Consider the following 23,801-nt stretch of genomic DNA (forward strand, 5'->3'; position numbering starts at 1 on the left):
TCCCACATGCCGCAGAGCGGCTGGGCCTGTGAGCCATGGCCGCTGAGCCTGTGGGTCCGGAGCCTGTGCTCCGCAACGGGAGAGGCCACAGCAGTGAGAGGTCCGCGTACCGCAAAAAAAAAAAAAAAAAAGAGTTTGAGAACCTGGAATTAGACTACATGGATTCAAAGCCCACCTTTGCCACTAACTGCACTTAATTTCTCTAATCCTGAGTTTTTACATGAATAAAGTAGGAATAAGAATAGCGCCCAGCTCATATGTTGTGAGGATTAAGGAGATAAAATGCATAAAGTTTGTAGCTGAGCATTTGGCATATGTTAAGGGCTCCGTACATGTTAGCTCTTTTTGTTGTTGTTGTTCTAGCTCCCATAATGATTATATCTTGGTATAAAACTGTTTGCCCAGTTTCTTGTGTACACAGATCACTGTGTTTCTTCGATTGTTTTCACAAGAGCTGTGATTTGCATCAAATGTTCCAGGAGGGAGAACAATTTGGACCCTGGTGGTAATTCTGGGTCCCAGCTTTGGTCTCACTGCATTTTTTCCAGGAATTTAACAAACCAAGTTAATCTTGTCCTCCCACTCCCCCAACCCCCAATATAATATTGGTTCAAACATCAGGTGGGACTTCTTTTTTTTTAAATTAAATGAATGACAATGCAGCTCCATTACTTTGGGATGGGAAGCATCTCTGCCTTAGTTGAGCCCTTAATAGTCTGTATCCTCATAGCGCTGCTGCCAGCTGGGAAGTGAGGAAAGGAAGGGAGGGCACAACATGAAGAGATTAACGGGCAGTGAGATGAAGGTTGGACTCATAGTTCCCAAACTAGGCTGAGTGCTGGAAGCTATATTTTTAACTTTAGTAGAGGATAGGATGCTCCATTTAATAGCTTGTTTTATTTTATTTTTAAAAAACATGTTTTAAAAACATGTTCAAAAGACGAAAATCTAAGAACTTCAAAAGACAAAAATCTAAGGGAACAGACAGTTGAGGAAGAAGGGCTCCCAGAATTTTATAAAAGGTAACAGTTATTATAACAAAGACCATTCCTCTTCTGCATTTGAATTATGTTTATGACCACAATCTTAATTTTTAATATAGCTTTTTAATAACAGCTTTATTGAAATATAATTCACATACCATAAAATTCACCCTTTTAAAGCATACGATCAGTAGTTTTTTTTTTTTTTTTTTTTTTTTTTGCGGTATGCGGGCCTCTCACTGCTGTGGCCTCTCCCGTTGCGGAGCACAGGCTCCGGACACGCAGGCCCAGCGGCCATGGCTCACGGGCTTAGTTGCTCCGCGGCATGTGGGATCTTCCCGGACCAGGGCACGAACCCGTGTCTCCTGCATCGGCAGGCGGATTCTCAACCACTGCGCCACCAGGGAAGCCCCGCGATCAGTAGTTTTTAATATAGCTTTTAATGAAACTTTTAGTCATCCTCAGTTCTCAGTTTTCCCTTTCTCTTTTGGCTCTCTACTTTTCGTCATTCTATTGTTTTTGGTCCCATTGTAAACCAGTCGTGATAATCAGTTCCTTTGTTCAGCCTCTTGCTAAGCCGACGCAGCCCAGCATTAGATGTGGCCTTCAACTCCATGGAAGAACTTCCATTTTCTTGTAGTGGATTCCCATATTTAATGAATATTTTAACAGTTAATCAATCAACCATGTGTTCCTGAATTTCCAACAATTTTCAACAGTCTTTCCAAAATCTGTTATTCCAAAGTTAATTGTTTGTGTTATTTCTCTTTCTCAATAAATAATTGGGTTAGAAGAAGCCCATATGCTTTTCTTTAGCATCATACGCTCACTGAAGAAAGTGTTCAGCAAGAGCAGCTCCAAGTGCAGATATTATTGTTGCCGGTGGTGGTAGTGGTGTGTGTGTGTGTGTGTCTATGTGTATCTGTCTGGAGAGTCTTCGTGGAATAGCCCATCTCCATAGGGCCATTGAGTCTGTTTTAGTTCTCACATTTCGCTCAATGAGAGAAAAAGCTACACTTGTCTCTGCACCTTCTGGCCCTTGTGCAGTTGGGTATTTTAGTTATGCTTGAGCTATTAATCATGGCTTTTTATAGCTCATGTTCTCTGCAGCGTGTTTTCACTAGAACTAGAGATTCTTGATTTCTCTTTTTCTTGTTCTATCTTTGAATAATGAAGGAACTGAGAAGACCACAAATATTTAATAGACTTAGATTCCTGTTCCTTTTATGATAAAGTTTAAAATTGCCAGATTTGCAATTAAAATTTTTCCATTGGTTCTTCTATTTTTCAGATTAAGGCTCAATAACTGTTTTGGGCTATGTTAACATTTGTGTGTGTGTGTGTGTGTGTGTGTGTGTGTGTGTGTGTGTGTGAGAGAGAGAGAGAGAGAGAGAGATGGAATTAATTCCTGTGGTTTGATTTTTGAACTGACGTTTTAAAAATTTCCTCCCCAAATATTTATTGAGGATCTACTACAGGCAGGCACTATCTGACTTCTTACGGTACATCAATGAATTAAAAAAAAAACCCAAATTTGTTTCTTCATGGGACTTATGTTCTAGTAGATAGACAAAAGCATAATAAAGGTTAAATTATTTAGTATGTTAGAAGGTGGTAAGTACCATGGAAAAGAAAAGAAAAAAATTATAGCATGGTAATGGACATTGGGAGTTGCGGGTTGTAGGGGACATAGGTTGTAATTTTTAATAGGATGATCCAATAGGCCTCACAGAGAAGGTCACATTGGGAAAAGCTTGAAGGGAGTGGGAAGTGAGCCAGGCTCTTCTGTGGAAGAGCATTTCTGGAGGAGAGAACAGGTGGTACAATGATTCCAAGGCTAGAGCACGTCTGTCAATTTTGAGTAACAAGACTACTACTCCAAAGAAGGTGGGTGATGGAGGATCTCAATGAAAACTGTATTGGGGGCTTTCCCAGTGAAGTTATTTGAAAGTAACCATGTCTCTGGCGGTATTTTCAGTTTCATTATATGTTCTCAAAGGATTGTATTATCTTACCAAAGAAGACCACACAAATTTTCACTTGAGTGGCTGAATGTAATTCATCTACCACCGCCGATGTAATGCACTTGGATTCTTCTTTGCAAGACGGTATTACTTTGGTGCACTTAAATGTACTTCTCTTTTATGTTTATACATGCATGGCTATGGATCACTCTTTCTGCAGGATATTTTATCCTGTGTAGTTGGTAGATATTTTTAATGCTAGCCTGCCATAAAGCTTACAAAGTAGCACATAGTTTCTACTGTGCCTAACAGATGAGAGGCATACTTTCAAGTCATCTTTGAACATATCCTATTTCACAAATGGAGGAAATAGGTCTAAATTGCATTAAGAGAGTTCTGTTAGCTATTGAAGAGGGGAAAGAAGATGATTCAGCATTGGGACAAACTACAATTAGAGGCTGAGGAACTGTCTCAAAAACATACAAAATAGGCTCAGCAATCATTTTTTCAAGATGGTTTTGAGTAGATGTTTTCTCATAGGTGGGAAATGAATCACATAACTCATTGAGTTCCCTAAAGCTCAAAGTTCCATCCTTCTCCCTCTGAACTGTAGATAATACACATTTCAAGTCATGTAGCCAAACGGCTACAAACTCACCAACAAACATTGATTGAATAAAATGAGCACAGGGACACAGGTAAGAAATTTTTTTTTTTTTTTTTTTTTGCGGTACGCGGGCCTCTCACTGCTGTGGCCTCTCCCATTGCGTGCGGAGCACAGACAGGCTCCGGACGCGCAGGCTCAGCGGCCATGGCTCACGGGCCCAGCCGCTCCGCGGCTTGTGGGATCTTCCCGGACCGGAGCACGAACTCGTGTCCCCTGCATCGGCAGGCGGACTCTCAACCACTGCGCCACCAGGGAAGCCCAGGGGTGGAATTTGAAACAGGAAATTTGGCTCTGGAATCTGGAGTCTTAGCCACTACCCTCTGCCACTTTTCATAAGTAACGACTCACAGTTCTAAAAGAGAGGGAAAACTCTTTAGGACAGAAGAGTTTAGTACTAACTGGATTATGTTACTGCCTTGTACAAGAGTAACATGTTTTACCAGACCATACAGATCTGTGGGCAGGGGTTGTATCTTTCATAGCGTCCTCTATGGTCCTCATGGAGTCCTGAGCACAGGTAGGGTTCAGGACATGATGGTGTTGAGGGAGGGGATGGGATCTGCAGGGGAAGCCAGAGAAGGCCAAAAAGGATGGCTTGGCGGCAGTTTGCTGAGGATGCTGATCTAGGGAACATTTTGGTCAGGAGGCTTTGCCAGGAGGCAGCTTCCCAGAAGCCCAGTGGGTGTAGTTCAGAGTGACGACGTACACACTTCTCAGAAGTAAAGACATTCTCCCAGGCTATCATTTAATAAATTAATTGAAAAGTGATCTCTGTGTTACTTCAAAGTATTCATTTGCTTCAGAATAACAAGAAGTAAAAAGAAACAAACAAAAACTATTATAAAACAAACAGGAAGAAAGGCTGTGCCCAGAATTTTTCCTTTATAAAAGAGAATCAGGATATCTTGTAGGAATTCTTTCTTTAACCCAGTGTGTCAGAGGCACAGAGGCCTTGTTAAACTGCCGTAATTTGCCCCCAACAGAGGCAACAACTATAGAGTTTGGTTTATTCAGCTTTATGTCAAAACACATCAACAGCATGGAAGCCTGAGTCATGTATAGAACATTGAAAACAGTTCAGTGCCCCTGCATGCTTGCTCTTTTGTTAAGGCAGAGGGTTTAAACAGAGGGAAGTATGAATGGCTGTAATCAAGCTATTGGCTCCCAAGCTCCACTGACACGCCTTCACAAGGTTGTGGCTCCTTGTGATCCTATCTGTGAATCTTTTCTGTTTTTTGTACCTTTTTTTTTGGTGGTGTTGTTTTGGTCACACCACACGGGTTGTGAGATCTTAGTTCCCCGACCAGGGACTGAACCCAGGCCCTCAGCAGTAAAAGCGCCAAGTCCTAACCTCTGGACACCAGGGAATTCCCTACCCTTTGTTTCTAACACAGAGGAGGTCAAGTTCCATCAACCTTTGACATGATATTGTTCCTATCAAGAGCTGAGTTCATTCATGCCAGTGAAGAAATGAGTGGTCAGACCCGGATTTTCTTTCTTTTTATTCAGACACAAAGTCATAACGATAGTTAGAAATCTCCGAAATTTTGTCTTGGTTTTTTTTTTGTAATGAAGACGTATTTCAGGCCTAAGGGGTAGTCTACATTTGATTCTGACTTTACATCACTGGATACTATTACCTTGTCCTAGGTCTAGAGACGTTCCAGTGAGGATTTATATCCTGTCTCCATTTTAGGGCAGCAGTTATTCTTTCTATTAGATCTTTTTAGAGTTGAACTCACCAGCACTACAGAGTTTACTTGTTTTAAGTAGTAATTATTTTCTAGGTTATAGCTGACTACACGTTATTCCTGCCGTGATGTATACACAGGTATGCACACACATGCACATGCAAGCATTATTGGATGTACAATGGATAATGTGACTTGGTTTGGTGAGGTTTTTCTATCTCTCTCAATAGCAGTATCTCTTAGAATTCCTGCTTTAAGAGATTATTTACAGTCAATGTATTTTTAAAAGGCATTTCACTTTTCTAGGGAAAGTGTTTAGTGCTAAGGATTAAGTAACACGATTGATCTACTGACTGCAAGGGGCAGTAGTCACTAGTGCCAATAAATAATTGAAGTGCAAGGAAAAGTAATGTCTAGAGTTTTTTCATTGCTCTTGTCCAACAGAGTAATTTCATTATTTTGCTACCCCTTAGATAATTCCTAGTAACGTGTTTGAAAATTTGTACTCTTTAATTTCTTTAGATTCAGATGCTTTTGAAGTCCATATCCCCCAAAAACTATAGATCTGATACATGTAGTGCAGCACATTTAACAAAAATTTTCTCATTGGGTATTTGTTTTCTAATAAACATGCATCATGAATGGATTCTTTCAATTTCCCTATACTTTAAGGGCAAGGAGTTACCCTTCAAAGCAGCTTGGAGACACCGGCTGGTAGTATGTGGAAGCCCATCAGTTTAAGAATTTGGGGGGCAGATTCATGTCATACTGAATCTCTGTAGCAGATTCTTGCTATGTTCTAACCTATGCACACATTGAAAGATTCTATGTTTCTGAGACATGGTTTCCCAACCAATCTTCATTCTAGCTACTTGGGAAATCCCCCAAAATAAATAGATATTTTTGCAAGGTTTGTGTCTCATTTTGTGTCCCAGTAAAGAAAGCCTTTGGTGGGTGACTGTCAAGCTACAGATAAAAAAAAATCTTTTGAGGATTCTTGATATTAGAGACTTACTGCCATTTTCTTAAACTTTTTCTTTTAAGCAGGAGCTTTGCTCTTGCAATATTTTACTAAGATTATTTCTCGACTGTGTTCTTGGAATACTCTTGGATGGTTGAGATAGTAAAGAAAGAATCTGCTCCTTCTAAAGTTTAGTATGCATGTGTATATATGTATATGTGTGAGCAGAAAGTCCTCTATAATTATGTAGTTTTAGTCTTTAGTTCTAGGAGAGAAAAAACTTTCTTACCCTATGTAAATTTGTTTCTTAAAGAAAATACTATGGAATTCTTACATGTCAGCTGTTTATTATGACATTTTGGTCAGTGATAGCTCTGATTTTTCTTTCCTCAAACACTGGGAGCTGGCCCTTTCATGGAAGTGAGCCTTAACTCTCAGATGCCTCTAATATCTATATAAGGAAGGTGAAATTAAGCAAGCAAGCAAACAAAAATCCATTGCCTTAACAACTGGGTGAAGTGAATGTTGATGTGAAGAACTCACCATTCTTAATTTTCTTCTTTAGACTTGGCCTATTTCTGATGTTGCCTCCAGGAAAGACTGTGACCCAGCTGGCAGAGATGACACTTATTTCCAGGCCTGCTTTTATTTTTATTTTTTTAAACAAATTTTATTTATTTAATTTATATCTTTTGGCCACTCCGTGCAGCATGTGGGATCTTATTCCCTGACAAGGGATCAAACCCACGCCCCCTGCATTGGAAGCGCAGAGTCTTATCGACTGCACCACCAGGGAAGTTCCAGGCCTGCTTTTAAAATCATCCGATTTAGAGCTGAACTGACTAGTTATTCACTTGATAATATAATAGCTTAACTGCTTTTCCCCTCCTCTGTTCTTTTTACCTGTGTTTGATTTAATTCTCAGTAGTTACATTATTCTTTGCAACAAGCTTTTATATACTCTTTCACCATAAACAAAAATATAAGGTGTTTTTCTCACAGCATTCTATAATTCATACTATTTTCAGTTCACATTTGGGGAAAAACAAGATGAAGCATAGAAAGTTTTAGTAACTCCAAAAATCAAATGTCAAGTCAGCAGTGAGGCCAGGAAGACCTGTAATTTTTCTCCCAAGCCTTTCTTGCATTAAGGTAGAGTATCTGTTTCCCGGGTCTGGTTCATCTGAGGGATTCTGTCTGCTGATTTTGTTGCATCCAAACGTTGGAGTTCCTTGCACTCAGATTAAATTACAGCTCAATATGACTACATATGGTATTATTCTCAGGATGCTAAAGATCGTAAAGGTCTGCTCCGACTTTCAGGCTTCTGAGAGAAAGTGTTTTCTTGTTCAGGCTCGAAATGAAGGCCTAGTAATGGGCGGTTAATAGCCAAGATGATGGAGAGACTGATTTATCAGAAGATAGCAGAGCATAAATAGGTAATGAGGCTGCCTGACTTCCTGAATGGAGAGGAGAAAATCAGAGCTGATGCCAGTGTCGGCCCAGCCCTTCCACCTCCAGTTTGTTGGAGCAGGGGCCACTGGAGAGACGGGTCTTCTGCCACCAGGAATCACAGAGTCTAGGGCTTTCAGTGACGTCAGAACTGGAAACTCAGAAAGGCAAATCCACAGAATGCCTCTCAAGAACTCACCTAAGAAAAAAGGTTTTTTTTTTTTTTTTTTTTTTTTTTTTCTTTTGTGGTGTATGTGACTTCACCTAGGGCTCCTGGCTGCTGAGATCTATATGACATAATCTCTGTCCTTGGGTAATACATCCCCAAACAGGCGCATGTCCACAACAGTGGAACACGTTTACATCAATTGTAAAAATTTTTGCTTCAGGTAATAGCAAGAACTGGCATTTGAATTATAGAGCAAGTGTGACTAGAGAGGAATTCCATGGGAATTGGTTACTCATTAGACCCACCCACATGGTTAGCTCTTTAAAAATTCCCGTGGGAGTTCCAGTCTATTGCTCCTTGTCCTTCCTTTTTTTTTCTTATAGTGTGTTGAGAGTCTGCTGTGTGCAAAATAGTATGCTAAGGTGCTTGTAGAGATGTTTCTTGGCCCTCACTTAATTTATCTGGGGAGGCCACCAGATGGAATCCCTTGTACCTCCTTTTTTGGCCTTCTCTTACTCTCCCTCTCCTTTTTTTTTTAACTTTTAAAACTTTTATTATTTTGGTTGAAATCAACAACAAAATTCAGGCAGTAAATTGTCAAAAGAACATACATTTGACTTGCAAGAAATATAGGGGGATTCAGTAAGTAGATCATCAGTTTCAAAGCTAAACATATTTTGTTGTAAATTGTGAAGATAAAGGAAAGGAGCTATTGTTTATTGAACATCTATCATCTCAAAGCCTTTTACATCCATTTCTTATTGTTTCCAGGATAAAGAGTACATTTCTTACATTGTTTTATACTAGTGGCTCTGAACCCTTGGCCACCCTTCAGAATCACAGGGTAGCTCTTTAAAAAATATTGATGCCCAGGATCCATCCCAGACTAAAACAATTAGAATCTCTGAGTTTAGGGCCCAGGCAGTGGTATTTTTTAAAAAGCTTCCTGAGCAAGCCTAATATGCAATCAGGATTGAGAACCACTGGTTTGGAAGTTCTTTGGCATTTGGGGTTCCAGCCTGTTCTCCCACAATAGATACTTCACATCTTCTGTCTCAGGAATATAGCATTTCCTACAATCCCTGAGTGTGTTGAGTTTCCCACTTTTGTGCCTTTGTAGGGTCTTTTACCAGGAGTGCTTTCCCCTGCATTCTTGGTCTGAGGAGTACCTCTTCAACGCTCTGTAATCCTATAGTCAGAGGGCTGCTTGTTATACCTTGTACATATATCTATTATTGGACTTTCAAATATTTTGTAATAATTTGTGTAGCAGCTCCCCTTTTTGACTGTGAGTTTCCTGGGTGCAGGGGCCATGTCTGACTGTTCTTTGTATCCCCAGAGCCTGGTGTATTTCCTGAGGTATGGTCATTGCTCCATAAAGTTTGAATGGATTGTAACTTATCCTTTAGTTTTCACAATAAAGCTACAGAGTGTGTATTATTATTTTGGGTCTTTTAGAGACAAGGACTTTCAGTTCAGAGACATTAAACAATTTGCCCTAGTTTGTTCCATTAATAAATGGAAGACCCAGAATTCAAACCCAGTTCTGCCTGGCTTTAAAGGCTATGCTTTTTTGTTTTCTTTCATTTTGTTTTAAAATGTCCTGTTGCTGGACACTATTTGGTTCTTGCAATACTAAGGAAAGAAGGTTGGATTTTAAGCGCCTTTTGGTTAAAGATAATATGTAAATTAAATGCAATATATGATACAGATTATGACAGCTGTGGACATGATTGAGTTGACCACATGAAAAGAGGGAGGCATTTAACATAGAGTCATAGATATACAATTATGAATAGAAAACACTAATCCTCTTACATATGTATTGTGCTAATTTATGTATTAGGTAGATCTATTTGGTAGAATCCTCTGTTAAAAAAAGCCATTGTGATACAATTCTGCTTCAATGAGTTCCATATCTTAAGTAACAGACAGGGGAAAACAATATTGTTGATGTGGCTACAGGAAATTCTAGAATGAGGAGTCTTAATGTTAATAGGCTGTAGTATCAGTCTTTTTGAACTGTTTTGTCAGAAGTCCACATAAGGCAATGGAGTAATTACAGTCAGGTTATGGTGATTCTTCAGTTGCCTTGTCTGATGTAGAAGACCAGGGAAAATAGTTAAAAGTAATTATTGGTATTTTGTTTTTTACTGAGCTCAATGTATTGGATACCAGGAATTACACTTGTATTTTTTAAAAAACTAAATAGAAGCAATCAAATGGCAAAGAAGAATTTAGGATGCAGAATAGCTAAATATTCTGTTACATACATTGAAGACTTCATTTTAATTATGTTAATTATTTTCAGAATTATCCTGTTGTACAATACTGTTTGACTGGTAATACTCCCACGCCACTGATATTCATTGATTCATTATTCAGGTTGGGCTTAATTAAAAACCCAAACTACCTGTCTTTCTCCTTGTGTCAAAGTTCTGATTCTACCATGACAGTTTTAGTGTCATCTTTGCTTTAAAAAAAGGTTGTAAGGACTTCCCTGGCCATCCAGTGGTTTAGACTTCGCCTTCCAATGCAGGGGGTGCGGGTTCGATCCCTGGTCCGGGAGCTAAGATCCCACATGCCTCGCAGCCAAAAAAAAAAGCCAAAAATGTAAAACGGAAGCAATATTGTAACAAATTCAATGAAGACTTTAAAAATGATCCACATCAACAACAACAAAATCTTTAAAAAAAAGGGTTGTAAGTAAGACAAGCTTGAAAAGTTCATTTATATCTGCTCTTTGTAATATGTAGGGTTGTTCTAGTTCATGGCTCTAGGAGATGTGAGGAGAAAAAGACAGGCTGCCAAGAAGCAAAATGCGTAAGGAGCTTGGGGGTTTTATTAACTTCACATTTAAATATCAGCTATTGCCCATGGATAATAAACAGGCCTCAATCTGTGGATTGTATCAGGTTCTTCTGGTCCTAAAATTCTATGATTCATTTTTGAAATTTGAAATTTAAATTATCCTTATGTAATTATATTGGTTTATTAAGTTTTCTTGCCATTTGGATAGTTATTTTATATTTTTGCCTTTTTCTCCCTCAATCTTTTTTCACAGCTATGATCAAAGTCAGCCTCACTGCTTAAAACACACACAGTTTACCATACCTGTGTAATTTTTTTTCTTAAAAAATGGATTTTCATGTGTATTGTAAAGTATAATGTTTAATTTCTAAGGTTGTGCTTTGTGTCAGATGTGGTAATGTTATTGACTTTTCTGATGAAGTCAGAGTTCCAAAGATTGTTTTTCATGGTTTGATTTTCTTCTCATATGCTCTAGAAGTGCTCTTTAGAACCCAGTAAAACCTGCAAGCACCTCCAAACTGCAGAATGAATGCAAAGATGAAGCATGATGGAAAAGGCCTGCCAGGAGGTGAAATGCTGCCCTACTACCAAACAGGGTGATTTGGAAATGACATTTACCCACATGCCTCAGTTTCCTTATTTGTAAAATAAGGGTGTGTATTATATGAGCTCTAGGTTATTCTAGGGTAACAAAGCATTTGGTTAATAGATTTTAAAATCACAAGTCATTTTTAAATAGTAATTTGAAAAAATGCATTTCTGCAAAATAATAATAATTTTCAAATGTCTCTAAGAGCCATTACTACCTTTTAATCTTCTAGTTAAGTTAATAAGTATTAGAATTTGGGGGGGCAATATATGTTAGGCACTGCCCCACCAAAATAAAGAAGAAAATCCTGATTAGACTAGCTCTCTCTTCTTAAACATTTTCTTTTCTTTTGAGCTAAGAAGATAAGGTCTAAGATTAAGGTGTTGAATAATAAACTCGATTGTTAATTGCATGAGTTCAGTGTAATTCTACTTAATTTATACTTTCTCCAAGATAACCTAAAGAAGTAAATATGTTTCTTCTCTTCAGCCTACTTGTTAAGTCAGACATATGGGGATGGCAGGTGCCTGAATGGTAGATGACCATCCAGAATGCAAGGAAACCATGCTAACATGTATTTTCGTGATTACTGCTGCAAACTTGTTTTGGCTGGGAAGTCCTAAGTTTGGAGTTTGATCCTTTTGCCTTCATGAGTGTCAGTTCTACTGGTGCAGGTGCCTTGGTTTTAACCCAGCTACGGAGGAAAATGACATTGAACACTGATGCAATCAACTCATTATTGGAGTTGCTTTTCTAAATGTTCAGGGACATTGCCAGTGATGCTGTATTAGTTTCCCATTGCTGCTGTAACACGTTATACCACAAACTTAATGTCATAAAACAACTAAAATTAATTTTCTTACAGTTCTAGAGATCAGAAGCCTGAATTAGGTCTTAAAAGGCTAAAATGAAGGTGTTCTCAGGGCTGTGCTCCTTTTGGGGCCTTTAGGGGAAAATTGTTCCTTGTTTTTTCCAGTTTCGAGAGGCTGCCAACATTCCTTGGCATGTGGCCTTTTCCTAACCTCATTTTAATCTCTACTTCCATCATCACATCTCCTTCTCTGACTCTGATCCTTATAAGACTCCGGTGACTACATTAGGTCCACCTGGATAATCCAGTGTACTCTCCCCATCTCAGGGTCCCTAACTTTATCACATCTGCGAAGTCCCTTTTGCTGTGTGAGGTAACGTGTTCACAAGTTCCAGAGATTAGAGTGTGGGCATCTGTGGGGCCATCAGTCTGTCTGCCATAGATCCCTTCTAATCATCCAGGTCATCATCCAGATGTCATCTCCTCAGGGAGGCCTCCATACCACCTAGAACCCTATCTACCCTGGTTACCTGTTTACCCTGTTTTATTAAATCTGAGAACAGTGTATTTATATTCTAAGTTTATTTTTTATCTAATTGTTCATTTTCTGTCATTTTATTTGTCACTTTCTATCTCCTTCCACTAGAAGATAAGCCCCACTAGAGCGGAAACATGATCAGTCTTCTTCATCTTGCCCCCCAAATCAGAAGAGTTCCCAGCACTTGGTAGACTCTCAGAAGATGTTTGTTGAATGAATCAATCTGTATACAGTCTAAGGAAGCCTTCCTTACATTAAAACAATATTAATATAATCCCATTCCTATTGCTATCAATAATGCAAACATTTTTCACTAACGGCAGTTAAACATGCTGTCAATAGATTTTCTGTTGAATTTACATAATGGGTTTCTCCTTGGGTCATGGATGAGATCAATAAAGTAAAATACCAGATGTAAACTGAAGCTGCAGGAAAAAGAAAATATAAGAATTAGACAGAATTAATGCAAACAGTAAATATCTTGCTAAAAAAGAATAATAATGTTATTTTGATCCAAGCTGTAGTCATGATGTCGTGATGAATAACATGTGTCCTCTGCCATGTTCATAATAAATGCTGAGAAAGAATGGAGGAGAGAGAGGTTCTTTTTAATTGAGACAGAGCTTTCCTCAGGCTGTTCCCAAAACATGGTTGTTAGCACTTCAAGAAACTCAAAGAGCTTTTAGAGAAAAGAAATTATCCATTGAGGTGGCATTAAGAACAACTTGATGGAAGGATGGCATTTCTGTAAGCAGGTAATTTATAGCTGTGCAATTGTTGTTCATGAATGCATCCAGGTGATTGATAAAACAAACCCTCAAATGAGTCAGTCAGTCAGGAAATACTTATTGAATACCTGATGCTGGTCAGTGCTGAGGCCCTCATATCAAAATGAACCGTATTGAGGAAGAGAAGAGAAGGAAGCTAGAAGGGGTTGAGAAGACTTCCTGGGAGAGGAAAGTTTGGATTGAATTGTGTCCCCTCCAAAATTTATATGTTGAAGCCCTAACTGCTAATGGGACTGTATTTGGTGACAGGGTCTTTAAAGAGGTAATTAGATTAAATGAAGTTGTAAGGGTGGATGCTAATCCAATATGACTGATATCCTTATAAGAGGAGAGAGAGAGAGAGAGAGAGAGAGAGACCTGGGGTACAGATGCATAGAGAGGAAGCCATGTGGCCATCTGCAAGCCAAGGAGAGAGGCCTCAGGAGAAACCAAATCTGCCAACACCTTGAGCTTGGACTTCGAGCCTCCAGAACTTTGAGAAAGCAAATTTCTGTTGTTTACGTCATCCGGTCTGTGGTACGTTCTTATGGTAGCCCAGGTAGACTCATACAAAAAGGAACTTAATCTAAGTCTTGAAGGATGAATAGGGCCATTTCTGGGAAGTGGCTTTGGTGAAGATCACTACCCCAGGGTCTGGTTTGGAAAAGCACAAGTGATGAATGATAGCTACAGAAAAAGTTGGAATGCACATAGTTTGTGGAATTAAAGAGTAGAAGAGAGAACTGTGTGTGAATGGGATATGGGTGGGTCCTTGGGAACTTGTGTGCTGTTATGTCTGGGGTGGCGGAGGTGATTGTGGAGGATCTTGATACGCAGAGAGAGAAAGTTTGTATTTGATGTAGTAGAAAATATAGGACTTACATTTGGGGTTTTGGTAAGGAGTCAGTTTTAGGAAAATCAGGGAGGATATGAACTGTGGCAGATAAGAAAATGAAGAGTAAGGTGTGGATTCAAGAACCATCATAAAAAGAAAAAAGAAGCCAGAATTTGGTGATAACCTGGGTGCTAATTGGGAAGAGTGAGGAGTTAGGGTTGGATGTTTAATGAGGCTAAGAAGTATCCAGATAGTTCTTCATTTGGGGTTTCACGAGGATTGGAATGTGTTAGCAACTGAGGTGTGGCATTCTCCCACTCCCACTTATTCCAAAGATTTTAAAATGGAAAGGTTATCCTTTGTTTCCAGAAAGCTTTATGATTATTAAGCACTCTCCTTTCTCCTGATACCATAGCTTAATGAGTGTGAAAATCCTAGGTATGATTGAGGTGCCATTTGTGCCCCACAGAATCCTAGAATGTCCCTTCCTAAGATGCACTGGTTCTCAGGGAGCAGCACCACCACCATCTGCCTCACTTGCTACATAAATACAGTTACTCAGATGGTTTATATCTCTAAAATAGTGTATGTTTGCTTTTCTCACTGCAGGAATTATACATGTTGATTGTAGAAATTTTGGATACTATAGACAAGTATGAACCAAAAAATCAAATAATTCATAGTTCTACCGCTCAGGTATAGCTACTGTTATTATGGGCAGTCAAAATAAATAGTTCTGCTTCATTCCTCCTTTTCAGTTATTACATGTGGTTATTCAATACGCTAATATTAATGTTATTGGTAACACTGTATGTTTTTTAGAGTCCCTTGTGATTTTCTCTGGGAGTCCCTAGATTGGCATAGGAAATAGTGATTTTTTTCCCAATAAACTTTTGATGGGTGATGATTGCAGTAGATGGGCAGAGGCTCAGTTTTTCTCTTAGGAAATTGTGGAAACCTCTATGAAATTACATTTGGTAAATTAGAACTGAGCTATTACTTTGAAAGTATGTATTTGAGATAGGATGAAAAGGGTTTTTTAGAAGTTTAGATGTCTTCCTTGTAAATAGATCACATTCATCATCTTAATTTACTCTTGTATTGAACATATTTTTCCCTATTTCTTTTTTAATCTACAAAGCTTAATCTTAAAGGAGTCAGTTATCTAAAACAGAATGAAATGTAGTTTAGTCTTCTTGGAAATGAAATATTTAACCACTTGAGATAAAGCAGAAAGGGAGGGTACTTGCCCTCCTTGATTAAGTGGTACTTTACTTTAGATTAGTGAATAGCTTCTAAGACGGTGCAAATTTTACTTTGTTTTTATTTAATTTCTATGTTGAACTGGTTTTCTAATTTATATTATAAAACTTTCAAATGATCATGAGAAGTGCTTATCATCTGATCTCTATGGCTGAATAATAAATACCTTTTATCTTTCTGATATTGCAGTTGACTCACGTTGACCAGGCAAGCTTCCTGCTGGGTGCCTTTGGAACATCGTTTATTCTTGATGTCCTGCTAAATCAGTAAGTTTTTCTTGAGCTGCACTCACTGTTTTCAGATACACATTGAATCCAGTTTCTTATCCTGCTGTAAAATTTTTTTTCTTACTATATTTTACTTCATTTTCCAATATCAGCTAAATACTATATTTAAAACTATTTTATCTATTGACTGTAAGTTATAAAGTCGGGTAAATAACAGAAAATGGGTATCTGCTTGAAATTGAACAACTGTAACAGCTTTAAGAATGTAAAATTGAGGGAAAGATTTACTCCAATATTTTGCATAAAGATATATATGACCTAAGTTCCTATGAATGACAATAAATTATGAAAATAATACTTTGAGTATTAAAACATCTTTCTTAAGAACAGCAGAAAAGGTAAGTTACCCTTTTTGCTCAGTGAGTCAGGGGACTGGTTGCATGATAGTGTGATTCCAAATAATGCCATTAGATGCTTTGATTTGGGAGTTGATTTTTGTAAGGTTTAAGGTACTGCGATTATTCTGTAAATACTATATAATTTTGGAAATTGTCATTACCTAGAATTTTAGGTTTGGATTAGTAGAATTTTAAGTTTGGGAGTGGCTTTTGATAAATCACTGGATTTAATCTCTTCCCTCTGGGTTAGTATCTAAGAAGTCTTACAGGACATTTAGTTGTCTATTCACTTTTTTTGTTTGTTTGTTTGTTTTTTGCGATACACGGGCCTCTCACTGTTGTGGCCTCTCCCGTTGCGGAGCACCGGCTCTGGACGTGCAGGCTCAGTGGCCGTGGGTCACGGGCCTAGCTGCTCCGTGGCATGTGGGATCTTCCCAGACCAGGGCACGAGCCCGTGTTCCCTGCATTGGCAGGCGGACTCTCAACCACTGTGCCACCAGGGAAGCCCCTGTTCACTTTTTTAAAAAAGCATTAGTATCCCACTTCTTATCCTGGGCAAGCAGGAAGAGACCAGGGCTCTGTCAGTCAGTGTTTCTGAGCTAAGCAGCACTGGACCACAGCTTTGCAGAAATCAGCTATGCAACAACTTAGGAAGAAAGTTTGAGGCCAGGGGGACAGTACGGTAGACCGAGAGTGAGAACTAGAGCCTAATTTGTCTACAGTGGGGAATCAGCCAAATGGCAGACTCTGAGTTAATAAAAAAAAGGATGTAAGAGGCAGTTCTTAGAGCTGTACTATCTGGATAGGTAGCCACTAGCCTCTTGTGGCTGTTTAAATTAAAATTAAATAATTAAAATAAAATAAAAAAATCTGTTTCTTAGTTGCATGAACCGCGTTTCAAATGCTCAGTAACCATGTATAGTTAGTGGTTACCTTATAGGACAAGGCAGAACATTTCCAACATTGCAGAAAGTTCTGTTGCACAGTGCTGGTTTAGAGATTTCCTTTGAGGAAAGGGCACATGTGCACTGTTAAGATTATTGAGCGAGGTCAATCAGTATTCATGAGAATTCACTTCTTCCTTTTACATTTTAGTCTATGTTTAATAGATTAATTTAATAATTAATTTTACTAGTATCCTAATTTTTCTGGAATTTATTTACAAAGTTTTCATCATACCATAGTTATTGTTTTAGTGTTTAAGTTATATATTAGTTTATTTTTTAATTAAGCTGCCTTGTACGTAGGTACATTTTGTAAGTAGTGCTTCCCTCTCCCCACATTTTTGTTTCACAAACAATTTAAATACTGAAAAGCATGTGTTAGATGGCAGTCTGTTATTTGGGTGATCTAACAGTGGGAGTGTTTTGTTCTTTGATCAGGCACATTTAAAAAATGTAACATAAGTTGTATTTCTATAATACTCATTAAAATAGTTTCTTTCTTCTTCTTATTTTTTTTTTTGTGTGGTGCGTGGGCCTCTCATTGTTGTGGCCTCTTCCGTTGCGGAGCACAGGCTCCGGGCGCACAGGCTCAGCGGCCATGGCTCACGGGCCCAGCCGCTCCGCAGCATGTGGGCTCTTCCCGGACCGGGGCACGAACCTGTGTCCCCTGCATCGGCAGGCGGACTCCCAACCACTGCGCCACCAGGGAAGCCCTCTTTCTTATTTTTAAAATTTATGGCTTAGAACATAAATATTAGATGTTTTATACCACACTGTATTTTACCCTAATTTCATAGGGCATGAATAAGATTGTGTTAATATGATCTGTATCTTATATTCCTGCTTGATGTAAATACCCTAAAATTTACATGTTTGTATGACTCATTTCAGTTTTTCAGCAATTTTAATGTCATAAAGTTTTAAAAAACTCATTATGAAGGAATGCATGCTCCTTAGAAAATTAATGAAAGAGTAGAAAAACAATCTCATATAATTCTACCACTTAGACACTGATTGCCCTGTTTTAAGTTGTAACCCTCTCTGTGCTCACTTTCCCATATACCCTACTACCTATTCTCCCTTGCTTAATTTAAAAAATATTATCACAATTTAATACAAAGGTTGACTTATGAAATTGCCATTTTTGCAGGTCAAAAATTTGATGACCATCATTGTTATATGGTCAACTAATTCTCTGTATTTTAATTTATTAAAAAAATTTTTTAATATATATTTTTTTGTCGTTTTCCTCCATCTAGAATTTAAGCTCATTGAGGGCTGAGATGGTTTTTCATTTATTGTTGTATCCTTAGCCCAGAATAGGCACTAAATTCTAGGTTGGGAAGTTATATTGACTTAGAAACTAAAGGCTGGAATAGGCCAGGAGACAGAGGAGATGATGGATGAGGGTGGAGGCTATCAATTGGGGAAGAGTGAAGCAGTGAAAAAGAAAGAGGGCAAATGTTTGGGGCTGGCTTCTAAAAAAGCTGAGCATACACATCTAGGTAAGATTTGGAAAGTCAGGTTCCTAGGTCTCTATTTCAATGACTCCTTTCCATTCCTTCAAATCATGGTTCTGGTGGATACCCCCTGCCTTGTTTTCTGGTTTCTGACATTTGTAATGCCTTGACTTTCAGTACCCCAACGAAGAAAGGATATTTATTCATTCTGCCCAAGCCATCTCACTTCCTCTGGAGGAATCCGAGCACTATAGTTTGCTGTTCCTGAAGGGGAAGCACATATGGCCATACTTATCAGAGCATGCAGCTTAGAATACTAAGGGTGAAGCAAAATTTCTTTCTAGGTACTGGCAAGAACCTCCCTTCTTCTTATTGCAGTACAAAGAAGCTCCATTCTTCTTATTGCAGTACAAAGAAGCTCCATTCTTCTTATTGCAGTACGAAGGATAAAATAATAGCATAAATAGAGATTTCCTGGGCTGAGAATTATGCAAAGTTGTGTTTTTTTGTTTGGCCTGGGATCTACATTCAACATAGATGTCAGGTATCTATTTTCTTTATGCTTTATGGTCTAGGATGATTTGATACAAAGGTTTTTTTTCTTATTTTTATGGAGAATGTTTTTATTTCATGGTTTCATTTTATATATTTTCTAATGGTTATAATGGTTAAGGAGCGGAAAGATGAAAAATCGATGATGCTCTTTAAGTTTTCCTTCCTTTCTTCCTCCCTCCTTCCCTCCCTCTCTCCCTCCCTCCCTCCATTCCTTCCTTCCTTTCTTTTTTTCCTCACTCATATGCTTACTAACATTTATTTAACGTAGTTTGTTGGTTGTTTGTTTTTTTAAACTTTTTCTTCTTGAAATGATCTTTTTTATTGAGGTATAGCTGATTTACAATATTATAGTCGTTTCAGGTATACAACATAGTGATTCAAAACTATACTCCATTTGACGTTATTATAAAATAATGACTACACTCCCTGTGCTGTACAATATATCCTTGTAGATTATTAATTTTATACATAGTCATCTTTACCTCTTAATCCTCTACCCCTATGTTGCCCCTCCCCACTTCTTCCCTAGCCCCACTGGAAACCACTAGTTTGTTCTATATATCTGTGAGTCTGTTTCTGGTTTTTTTTTTTTTTTTTTTTTTTTTTTTGCGGTACTCGGGCCTCTCACTGCTGTGGCCTCTCCCGTTGCAGAGCACAGGCTCCGGACATGCAGGCTCAGTGGCCACAGCTCACGGGCCCAACTGCTCCACGGCATGTGGGATCCTCCCAGACTGGGACACGAACCCGTGTCCCATGCATCGGCAGGTGGACTCTCAACCACTGTGCCACCTGGGAAGCCCCTCTGTTTCTGTTTTGACGTATTGATTCATTTATTTTATTTTCTGGTTCCACATATAAATGACAACATAAAGTATTTGTCTTTGTCTGACTTATTTCACTAAGCATAATATCCTCTAGGTCCATCCATGTTGTGGAAAATGCAAAATTTCATCCTTTGTATCTGGTAGGTTGGTTATGTTTCCCAGTGTTAGAGAAGTGGCCTTTTGTAGGAGATATCTTATACGTTCCAGCAGCTCTGCTCACCAGAGCTAGGTACTCTAGGGGTTCCCCCTATGTGGGCTGTGTGGGTCCTTCTGTTGTGGTGGGTGGACTACTGTGGGTGTGCTGGTCGGCATGGCTGGCCCCCTGTTCAGCTGGTTGTCAGGCCCTGCCTTGTGTGGAGGCTGCTGGCCACTGGTTGGTAGTGCTGCGTAATGACAAGGCTGGCTGTGGAATCCCAGCGAGTCCCAGGGCTAGTGCTGGCTCACTGGTGGCTGGAGCTGGGTCCTGGGGACTCTGACGGAAGGGCCCTGGGGGTCCCAAAGCTAGTGGGTGGGGCTAGACCCCAGGGCCACTGGCTGAGGTGCCCAAGGTGTCCTAAATCTGGAGTTGACCTGTTTCTGGGCAGGGTCTAGTCCTGGGGTCTCTGGCTGCAGGGTCCAGGGCTCCCAGAGCTGGTGTTGGATCACTGTTGGGTAGGGCCAGTTCCTGATACAGCTGGCTGCAGGGTCCAGGGTATACTGAAGTTGTGTCTCTCTGCTGAAGAATGGGGTCAGATCCTAGGGCGACTGGCTGAGGGCCCCAAGGTGTCCTGGGGCTGGCCTGCTGGTGAGAGGACTGGGTCCTGCCATGGCAGGCTGCAGGGCTACAGTTGTTTGGGGACAGATGTCCACCTGCTGGTGGGTGAGGCTGGTACCAAGGCTAGAACTGGCAGGCTGGTGGGCAGGGCTATAGTCCAGGGGGTTCTGGGAATGGTGCCTGTGCACTGCAGGTGGAGCAGGCTCCCCATGTCTCTAGCTGCAAGACCCTGGGGGGGTCCCAGATCTAGTGTTTGCACCCTGGTGTGTGGGGCCACGTCCTGGGATCTCTGATGGTTAGGGCTGTATCCAGGATTGGCTATGGGCTCAGCAGGTCTTCAGACAGCTGGCCTGCTGGTGGTGGGTCTGTGTCCCCTCCCAGCTAGTCACTTGGCCTGAGATGTCTCAGTACTGATGCCTGCAGGCTGGTGAGTGGGGATGGGGCTGGGTCTTGGAGCTAATAAGCTAGAGGGAGGATTCCAGAATGGTACCCGCCAGCACCAGTGTCTCTGTGGTAGAACGAGCTCCCCAAAATGGCTGCCGCCCATGTCTTGGTCTCCAGTTTCCTCCTGCCTCTCTGGAACACTTCCTAATATCAGCAGGTGGGTCTGCCACAGGTTTCTTTCAAATGACTACTTCTGCCCTGAGTCCTAGAGTATGTGAGATTTTGTGTGTACCCTTTAAGAGTGGAGACTCTATTTCCCACAGCCCTCTTGCTCCCCCAGAAGTAATCCCTGCTGGCCTTTAAAGCCAAACATTCTGGGGACTCATTTTCCTGGCACTGGACCCTCAGGCTGGGGAGCGCAATGTAGGGCTCCAACCCCTCACGCCTTGGGAAGAATCTCTGCAATTATAGCTATTCTCCCATTTGTGGCTCGCCCACCCATTGGTATGGGTCTGGACTCTTTTGCAATTTTGCCCCTCCTACCTGTCTCCCTCTGGTTCCTCTTTCTGTCTTTAGTTGTAGAAGGTCTTTTCTGGTAGGCACTGGTCTTTCACATTGGTAGTTTCTTGTATATAAATTTATTTTCATTTTTTGGCGGCGTTGGGTCTTTGTTGCTATGTGCGGGCTTTCTCTAGTTGCGGCAAGTGGGGGCTACTCTTCATTGCAGTGCACAGGCCTCTCATTGCGGTGGCTTCTCTTTGTTGTGGAGCATGGGCTCTAGACACGCACACTTCAGTAGCTGTGGCATGCAGGCTCAGTAGTTGTGGCACACAGGCGTAGTTGCTCTGCGGCATGTGGGATCTTCCCAGATGAGGGCACAAGTCCATGTCCCCTGCATTGGCAGGTGGATTCTTAAACACTGCACCACCATGGAATCCCAGTTTCTTGTAAACATTTGTCATATTGGTGTGAGAGACCCTGAGAGAAGGTGAGCGCAGGGTCTTCCTACTTCACCATCTCAGGAACTGTTTAACCTAAGCTTTTTTCCTTATGAAGCAATGTATAGGGCTATGGGACAGGTAGAGTTTTTTGTCTTGTTTGAAACTGGAGACAAATTAAGTAAGTCCTTGTGTAGCTGGATTCCAGTTGCAGAATGGATCCAATAATATGTATTTTTAGATTGGAAGGAAGGAAAAGTATCATTATATAATATTCCTTCTGAATGTTCAGTAAACACGGTTATCTGTAACCAAATTATATACTAATTCAACCTTTAGGTTGTAACTTGTGCAGGAGGCAGATAAAGACTATGGGATGGTTAAAAATGAAAAGCACAGCCAGTTCCTGTGTTATTAAGACTACGAAGGATGGGAAGCAGTTCTCAACTCCTTCAAGGGGTCACACAGGTGTGAAATTTCACTCTTTGGGACAGATATGTTAATAAAACCAATCATATGGCCTGGCCTGGTCAAACTAATCCTGCAGCCACATTGGATATTTCTAGAGGTCAAGAACTGGTGTTATACTTTATTGTGAAAGATTCCTCAGAAAGAAAAAGCTCAAGAGGGCAGACACAAGAAGTGAGAAGGACTACAATCCTGCAGCCTGTGGAACGAAAACCACATTCACAGAAAGATAGACAAAATGAAAAGGCAGAGGACTGTGTACCAGATGAGGGAACAAGATAAAACCCCAGAAAAACAACTAAATTAAGTGGAGATAGGCAATCTTCCAGAAAAAGAATTCAGAATAATGATAGTGAAGATGATCCAGGACCTTGGAAAAAGAATGGAGGCAAAGATCGAGAAGATGCGAGAAATGTTTAACAAAGACCTAGAAGAATTAAAGACAAACACCTAGAAGAATTAAAGAACAAACAAACAGAGATGAACAATACAATAACTGAAATGAAAAATACACTAGAAGGAATCAATAGCAGAATAACTGAGGCAGAAGAACGGATAAGTGACCTGGAAGACAGAATGGTGGAAGTCACTGCCATGGAACAGAATAAAAAACAAACAAAAAAAGGAAATGAAAACAGTCTAAGAGACCTCAGGGACAACATTAAATGCAACAACATTCACATTATAGGGGTCCCAGAAGGAGAAGAGAGAGAGAAAGGACCAGAGAAAATATTTGAAGAGATTATAGTCAAAAACTTCCCTAACATGGGAAAGGAAATAGCCACCCAAGTCCAGGAAGTGCAGAGAGTCCCAGGCAGGATAAACCCAAGGAGAAACACACCAAGACACATAGTTATCAAATTGACAAGAATTGAAGACAAAGAAAAATTATTAAAAGCAACAAGGGAAAAATGACAAATAACATACAAGGGAATTCCCATAAGGTTAATAGCAGAAACTCTATGAGCCAGAGAGAGTGGCATGATATATTTAAAGTGATGAAAGGGAAGAACCTACAGCCAAGGTTACTCTACCCAGCAAGGGTCTCATTCAGATTCGCTGGAGAAATCAAAAGCTTCATAGACAAGCAAAAGCTAAAATAATTCAGCACCAGCAAACCAGCTCTACAACAAACGCTAAGGGAACTTCTCTAAGTGGGAAACACAGAGAAGAAAAGAATCTACAAAAACAAACCCAAAACAATTCAGAAAATGGTCATAGGAACATACATATCGATAATTACCTTAAACGTGAATGGGTTAAATGCTCCAACCAAAAGACACAGGCTTGCTGAATGGATACAAAAACAAGACACATACATATGCTGTCTACAAAAGACCCCCTTCAG

The 23,801-nt window shown here is 39.9% G+C and overlaps 1 protein-coding gene across 1 annotated transcript in view; it reads left to right on the forward strand.

Annotated features, from left to right (window-relative positions):
• The window catches only part of ADAM22 (ADAM metallopeptidase domain 22), a 239,546-nt gene that overhangs the window by 17,886 nt on the left and 197,859 nt on the right, over positions 1-23,801 (forward strand). Inside the window, 1 exon segment of the mRNA XM_067042476.1 lies at positions 15,691-15,767. Coding sequence (XP_066898577.1) covers positions 15,691-15,767 — 77 coding nt within the window.

This window comes from Kogia breviceps, chromosome 9, assembly GCF_026419965.1.
Source record: "Kogia breviceps isolate mKogBre1 chromosome 9, mKogBre1 haplotype 1, whole genome shotgun sequence".
Taxonomy (NCBI): domain Eukaryota; kingdom Metazoa; phylum Chordata; class Mammalia; order Artiodactyla; family Physeteridae; genus Kogia; species Kogia breviceps.